Genomic DNA, 8,122 nt, shown 5'->3' with positions numbered 1-8,122 from the left:
AGCCTTGGGCAAGCGTGGCAACACTGGTAGTCTTTATCAGGGTCTCTTGAGTATCAGGTGTGATAAGTTTATTTTAAAGTAATGCTCCTCGGATAATAGCGTCTGCGGGTCCAACACAGTTCTTTTGCGCACTAACCACCAGCCATCCCGTCTTGGGGCACAGGTAAAGGAAGGTAAAGGAAAGGCAAGGGAAGGTTAGGTAGAGTAAGGCGTATCCTCCCTCACCGGGGTAAGACTAGGTTAGAAATGCTGCCTTCCTCTCTCTCTCTATTTCCTTACCTGTCTGTGTTTGTCTCCTTACCCACTTTACTCTCTCTCTCTCTCTCTCTCTCTCTCTCTCTCTCTCTCTCTCTCTCTCTCTCTCTCTCTCTCTCTCTCTCTCTCTCTCTCTCTCTCTCTCTCTCTCTCTCTCTCCCCACACACACCTGGACACACTTGGCCTTCCCTGTGCTCACTGCCACGTAACTTTGGCTGTCGGTCTTTGCGTATATAATATTTTCTTGTCGTTTCTCAATATTCCGTAAGGCTGATTTATGTCCGGGGCGTTCGATTCGTTTTATTCGTGTGCATTTTTTTTCCATTAATATTCTTCTTCCTTCTGAGTATATACGGTTTGCTGTTTTATTTATGCTGCCACAGAGTGAATCGCTTTAGAGCAACTATTTTTTTTTTCTTATCAAACTCTACTTGTGACTTTTCCCTGTCCTATCTTGCAACTCACGCTTATCTTGTGTAGCCTCTTGCGCTTGACACACACACACACACACACACACACACACACACACACACACACACACACACACACACACACACACACACACACATACATGCACTCACACAAACGAGAAGCGAACTGTGTGGTGAATGAAATTTGAGGATCATTGTTATAGAAATAGGCACGGATTGAAAAGGTCGGGCGTGATGGAGGAAGAGAGAGGGAGAGGGAGTGGGAGAAAGACCTATATATCCACTACCTTTACAACAAATTACGAACACTTACGAGAAGATGAAAACAAGAATTACCTCGGAAATAAGCATGTGTACTCGCTCCCTGTGTGTGTGTGTGTGTGTGTGTGTGTGTGTGTGTGTGTGTGTGTGTGTGTGTGTGTGTTGAACCGAGGGAGACCGTGTGGCGCAGAGACGAAGGGCAAAGGTTCTGAAGGTCGGCCACGCTAGTTTGTCAATACAGAAGCGAGTAAAAGAGCGTGTGTGTGTGTGTGTGTGTGTGTGTGTGTGTGTGCGCGCGCGCTCGCAATAGTTTTTACATTCTTTCCTCTCGTCTTTCTTTTCCTCCTTCTCCTCCTCCTCCTCCTCCTCCTCCTCCTCCTCCTCTCGACAAGTCACTACTGTAAATTAGTTACACAAGTGGGGCCTCTCTTTCTGTCCTCTCAATCCTCCTGACATTTGTCCCTCTGTTGCTATTCTAAGTATCCCACGATCCTTTCCTCTTACTCTCTCTCCCTCCCTCTCTCCCCTCTCTCTCTCTCTCTCTCTCTCTCTCTCTCTCTCTCTCTCTCTCTCTCTCTCTCTCTCTCTCTCTCTGACACACACACACACACACACACACACATTTTTTCCTCAATCTCCCACACACACACACGCATTCAGTAGCAAGTGAGGCTGAAGGCGCTGAGAGACTTAATCAATCTTAGCCGGAGGAAGAGTTATGCGGGGAGCAACACAGCGGGAGGAGAAACAAACGTAGAACAAACGCAAGGACACAAGCGACTGAAGGAAGACGAGAAAGACGAGAATGTTAGATGAATCGAGAAAGAGAGAACACAGAACACGATCAGAAGATTATAAGCACCAGGAAACATCGTAGAGCAGGACAGACACAACACAATACAACGGAACACAACACAAAGCCGGTAAAGAGAACACGTAGGATGCACGCAACTGAAGCTGTAGAAGAATATGTTAGATGAATCGAGAAAGAGCGAACACAGAACACGATCAGAAGATTATAAGCACCAGGAATCATCGTAGAGCAGGACAGACACAACACAGCACAAAGCCGGTAAAGAGAACAAGTAGGATACACGCAACTGAAGCTGTAGAAGAATATGTTAGATGAATCGAGAAAGAGCGAACACAGAACACGATCAGAAGATTATAAGCACCAGGAAACATCGTAGAGCAGGACAGACACAACACAACACAAGGCCGGTAAAGGGAACACGTAGGATACACGCAACTGAAGCTTTAGAAGAATATGTTAGATGAATCGAGGAAGAACAAACACAGACTACGATTACAAGCAACAGGAAACATGGAAGTGCGCATGGGTAGGAGAGACACAACAGAACAGCAGAACACAACACGGTAAAGAGAACACGTAATTTAACTGAAGATCCACGGAAAATTTGCCCAGTGTAATAGCCCCTTAAGATGCACACAACTAACGCTAGACGAGAATATGACTATGAGAAGCACCAGGAAACATCGAAGCGCAGAACAAACACAACATAACACAGCAGAACGCACCACTAGGCCGGTAAAGAGAACGCGTAATTTACCTCCCCGAGTGTGGCAGCCCGTCGCCGCTTCCACCCCGGGGCTCAAAAAGAGACGCAAACTTAATTGATTCCACACACGAGACTCTCAACAGGTTTCGATTCCATCTCCGCCACAACACAACACCTGGCATGCTTGAGAGAGAGAGAGAGAGAGAGAGAGAGAGGTTAAAAAAATCCCGTCTACACAAGTTAAAACACATCACTCCTTTCTTTTCTACCTCTCCCTCGTTTCCTCCTTCTCTCTCCATCTTTCCTCCTCTTCGCTCGGTCACTACTGTTCATATTTCAAAGCACTGTCATTCTATATCCACTTTTTACAAGTTTTTTTTTTCTTTGCATCGTTTTTCTTCATCGTCTTGCAAGTTTTCAATGTTTGTAGAGATTTCGCTTTTTATGTGCGTGTAAGAAAATGGGGATACTTTCTTTTTTACATTTTCTCCATACACTCTCTCTCTCTCTCTCTCTCTCTCTCTCTCTCTCTCTCTCTCTCTCTCTCTCTCTCTCGCTACTTGCACCTATTATGTCCTGGCCTTCAATTTTCGCTGCACCATCATATTTTTTCCTATCTATTTTTGCCTCCTCCGCCCGGGGACTTAAGAAAACAGACATGTGTACAGATTTTCCCAACACACACACACACACACACACACACACACAGTCTCAGGTTGCTAGGTATCAGTCTGCCTTCATGCCTGTCTGTCTGCTTGCGCGTTTCTCTCTTAAATTCCCTCGTCACAAAGGTTGCGTTGCCTTGCACAATCTGCTTAGTGCCTCGTAAATTTCTCCGCGTTTTAAAAGACTTTCAGCTCACTCACCCTCGCTGTCTGGTGAATGCGAGTGCTCTGCCGTTTGAATGTCTGTTTTACTCTTTCCTTAAACAGTTTGTATTCACCTGGTGTAGCCGAGTCCCTCACCTGGCGGCCGAGTGCGAGACGATAGTAGTGGAGAGGGAGAGAAAGTTTGTTCCTGTGACATATGAACTCAGTGATGATATAAAACTGAAGACGACGAGGATGAGATAAAAACTCCAATAAATTATACTACAGTAGGAACACGCTACTCACCTCTTAATGATCATTTAACTCGCAGGCAGCCACATTTAGGTTGCAAGTGTGCCACTCGGCCTGACAGACGGCTCTTAGTGGCACTTGTGGAGTGGGTGGAGGTGCGGGAGGTGGCGGGGTAGCGTTGAGCGGCAGGCGGATCACTGGTACAGGAGTCACTCAACGCCGCCAGTAACTTCATTCTTTCACGCGTCAGGTGGGTCTCGGCGGCCACCAAGCCTCGTCTGGCTCACCTGCGGTCCACTCGGCATCGAGACTCACACAGGACTGTCGACACACGCACCGCCTCGCATCGACACAACACCCTCAACATCCTCCTCATCAGTGTTTGGACCACGCTCGAGACACGTTCAACTTCCTCCTCATCAAGTGTTTCGACAACGATAAAAAACAGAAAAAAGGAGGAAGGTGAGGCACTAGGGGCGTCACACTCCCTGGGTTGGGTAAGGCACACACTGGGATCACTATTGGTGGGCAGACAGCCAGACAGCCAGCACGCCGAACAGGCAGCAGCGAGCGGTGGATGGATGGGTGGATGGTGGTGTCCGCGTGCGAGAACAGGGATCGGGGCGCGGGTATACACTCCTCGGGGTCGCGGGTATCACTGGTGCGCACACGTCTCTCCTCAATGGGTTTATCCGTAGAAATACAGTCAGGTCGGAGGTGTCTCCCGCGATAGCAGCCCCAGCCGCGCCGCCCGGGCTGAGGTGCCGCTCTCTCGCCCGCCGCACGCTGCCTCTCCTCCACGGCCTTCCAACGAGTGTCTGTCGAGTGTTACTGAAGATTCACCCTCACCAGCGTGCCCTCACCTCCCTCGTAGTGGTGATGAGAGAGCGAGGAAGTGATGTCAAGCTGGCAGAGCGAAGCAGCACCGTGGCTAGAGTGACAAGCGGTGACGACACTTGGCAGTTCTCCGCCAGCCAATCAGCTCGGCCCGTCGTAGTGACGTCACACGCACTAGCCGATCTGAGGACAACATTAATATTCCGGCGGTGCGGCGGTGACCACTGTAGATGTGACCTCCAAGGGCCGCCCCCCTGACCACGTGACCCAAGCACCGGTAGTTAGGAAAGGGTGGACGGTAATGTGGGGAGTGTGCTCTCTCTTCTCTCTCTCTCTCTCTCTCTCTCTCTCTCTCTCTCTCTCTCTCTCGACACACACACACACACACACACACACACACCGTTATATATAATTAATAGTGAAGTGCATTTTACTATCAGTATTATTATCATTAATATGGTTATTATTTTTTTAATCATTATTATCATCACTATTTTCTTAAGATAACGGCAGCATCAGTAACAGTAACTAAAGTTGTTCAAAAGGGGTGTGCGAGGTATAGAAATAATTTATATAGAACTAGTTAACGAGAAAGACAAAGTATGAGTAAAATTAAATATATAAAGATAGCAAATACTAGAACAGGAACAACAACAAACACAGGACCAAAAAATCATTATTATTATTATTATTATTATTATTATTATTATTATTATTATTATTATTATTATTATTATTATTATTATTATTATTATTATTATTATTATTATTATCATTATTATTAGTCGTATTAGCAACAAGCAGAGCAACACCAGCATTCATTCCATTGACAGCATATCAGTACACACACACACACACACACACACACACACACACACACACACACACACACACCACTAATGTATACACGTACGTACATTCGCGTGGGCGGGCAAGAGGGCGTGGGGGCAACACAAGGAGGCTCATCGCATCCTGGAGGAGGCGGAGGAGAAGGAGCAGCAGCAGGAGGAGGAGGAGGAGAAGTTGGAGGAGGAAAAAAAGATGTAGAGGAAAAATAAAGTAGTGGAGGAGAAAAGGGATAAGGGGGAAAAATGATGATGATGATAATGATGAAGACCAAAGAAAAGAAAGGAAAGTTGAAAAAGAGGAGAGAAAAGGAAAGAAGTGGAGGTAACGGAGGTGGAGAAGAAGGATTAGCAAGAGGAGGATGAGGTGGCGACACTGTTACGCACTAATAAGATTGGGCCACCTTAGGGATCACCTCTAATCACAGGTAATTTTTGGTGCTTACCGTGCATTACCTTACTCGTCGGGTTCTTTTTTTTTCTCGTCGTGGCGCAGCATAGGAGTGTAATTAATGGACGGAGTGAGGTGTTCATCCCGCGTGTTCAGGCCCCGGCGACCACCACCCACTAATTGCTCAGGTGTACACGAGGCCGCCGCAGGTGAGGGAGGAGACGCTATCACCTGTCTGTCAGCATCCTCCTCCTCCTTTCCCCTTCGTCCTCGTCCTCGTCCTTCTTGACTTCTCTTTCTCCTGCTGACAACTTTCCTTCTCCTATTCCTTCTTCTTTTTTCTCCGGATCACAGTTCTCCTCCTCCTCTTTCTCCACTTAATCACACCTTTCGTACTTCTACTCCTCCTTCTCATCCTCCTCGTCTTCGTCCTTGTCTTTCATGTTTTCTTCTGTTTCTTCTGATTACAACTTTCCTTCTACTCTTTTTTCTCCTGATCACAACTCTCTCTTTCTTCTTCTGTTCCTCACCTCAAGTCTCCTCCTTCTCCTTCTCTTACTCAGCTTTCATTCTATTCCTTATCCTCCTGACCACAACTCTTTTTCTCCGCCTGATCAAAGCTTTCCTTCTATTCCTTTTTCTCCTGATCACAACTCTCTTTCATCTTCTGTTCCTCATCTCAACTCTCCTCCTTCTCCTTCTCTTACTCAGCTTTTCTTCTATTCCTTCTCCTCCTGATCACAACTCTTTTTCTTCTTATTTTTTTTTTCTTATCACAATTGCCCTCTCCTCCTCCTCCTCCTCCTCCTCCTCCTCCTCCTCCTCCTTCCCCTCCTCCAGGTCAGACTGCTGTTCCATTTCCTCTTAAGGTATTTAAGGAGGACATCTTTTCCTGTTACTCCTGTACTATTTTTCGACCTTCATTATAATCATTGCAATCACCGTTCCTCTGTTTCTTCTCCGTCTTCTTCATCATCATCATCATCATCTATTTTGATGATGATCATCTATTTTGAATCCAACCAGCAACTAAGATATTACTCATTGTCGTAATAACGTTAAGTTCTTTGGAATACTGGTGTCCTTGTCCGTTTTTATCGCCCGGTTAGTGGTAGCAGTAATGGTAGTTCTTTCCTCTTTCCTACATAATTTTCATGCAGTTTTTCCATGCTGCATGGTTCTTTTTCCTTTCCTGCCAGCTTTGGCTGGAGGGATAGGGGGGTGGGGAGGAGCCTTCGCCTTTGCTGTCCTTCATCTTCCACCTTTGATTTGATAGTTAGTGTAGCTTGTCACAAACAGCCTCGTAAGGACCATCAGGTCTGCTGTTGTTTGTTCTTCCTTTGTGTTCCTTTGTGTTCCTCCTCTTCCGTCTCGCAGCGTCATCGGGTCTCGCTATCAAAATAAGGCTGGGGAAAGGTTTGTTTACAGTATGGCGCTGTCTTGCCCTCGCCTCGCCTGCTGCGGCGCTGGACTGCCCGAGGCTCTGGCGCAAAGCTAAAGACACCTGTAGTAGTAGAAGTAGTAGTAGTAGCAGTAGTAGTAGTAGTAGTAGTAGTAGTAATAGAAGTAGTAGTAGGAAGAGGAGGAGGAGGAGCAGATGTAGTTGCATTAATAGTGGTATTTTTTTTTTATTATTTCCATCCTTTCTCTTTTTAGAGTATGTTCTTTTATCCCATATCATCATCATCATCATCATCATCATCATCATCATCATCACAACTCTTTTCATCGTAACTCAACTGATGAACATTGTCGTCAGCCTCTCTCCTACCTCAACAATGCGATAAACAACAACAACAACAAAATTAAAACGGTAGGACTTCTTGTGGACAGGTTCCTTTTATTAGTGTTTGGGGCGGCTTGGTTACCGTTGTGGCGCTTCATACCAACAGGAGCCAAGGTTCGGGGGAGGGCGTGTTGATGGTGATACTGTGCCACTCAGGAGAGATTACTAAAATTTTCATCACAAAAACGCCTCTTCCCTGCATTATCTTCTTATTCCCAATCATCGTCGTAATGTCACTTCTTCTTTTTATTTTGTATTTCTTATCGTGTTGATGATATTGTGCCACTCAAGAGAGACTACTAAAACTTTAATCCAAAAACGCCTCCCATTCTGGCATGACGATTTTTTTTTCTTTACAACAAAGGAGACAGCTCAAGGGCACAAAAAAAGGAAACAATGATAAAAAAAAAAGTCCGCTGCTCGCTGCTCCTAAAAAAAAAAATCAAAAGAGGTGGCCGAAAGAGAGGTCAATTTCGGGAGGAGAGGTGTCCTGATAAATGGGCACATGGGGTAACCTGGGAAAGATAAACTGTGGTGGTGACCCAGATATTGCACTTGTACTGCGTGCCGGTGTAATGCCACAGGTTTAAGGGCCAATGGAACGGAGATGAGCACCGAGGCCACGCGCAGCATTTTTTTTTTTTTTTTTTTTTTTTTTTTTTTTTTTTTACAGCAGAGGAGACAGTACAAGGGCGTAAAAAAAAAGAGAAAACAATAATGAAAAAAAAAGCCCG

General features: G+C 45.8%; 1 protein-coding gene and 1 long non-coding RNA gene across 2 annotated transcripts in view; one reads left to right on the top strand and one right to left on the bottom strand.

The window, feature by feature from the left end:
* Nucleotides 1-4,534, bottom strand: part of LOC126987898 (uncharacterized) — a 65,720-nt gene extending 61,186 nt beyond the window's left edge. The window contains exon 1 of the mRNA XM_050845396.1: nucleotides 3,584-4,534. Within this exon, the coding sequence (XP_050701353.1) occupies nucleotides 3,584-3,597 (14 nt within the window). The 5' untranslated portion in view covers nucleotides 3,598-4,534. The remainder of the gene's footprint in view (nucleotides 1-3,583) is intronic.
* Nucleotides 1-8,122, top strand: part of LOC126987899 (uncharacterized) — a 380,175-nt gene that overhangs the window by 223,485 nt on the left and 148,568 nt on the right. The gene's annotated exons all lie outside the window — the stretch shown is intronic.

Source organism: Eriocheir sinensis, chromosome 67 (genome assembly GCF_024679095.1).
Source record: "Eriocheir sinensis breed Jianghai 21 chromosome 67, ASM2467909v1, whole genome shotgun sequence".
Classification (NCBI taxonomy): domain Eukaryota; kingdom Metazoa; phylum Arthropoda; class Malacostraca; order Decapoda; family Varunidae; genus Eriocheir; species Eriocheir sinensis.
This window is presented reverse-complemented; position numbering and strand designations above follow the sequence as displayed.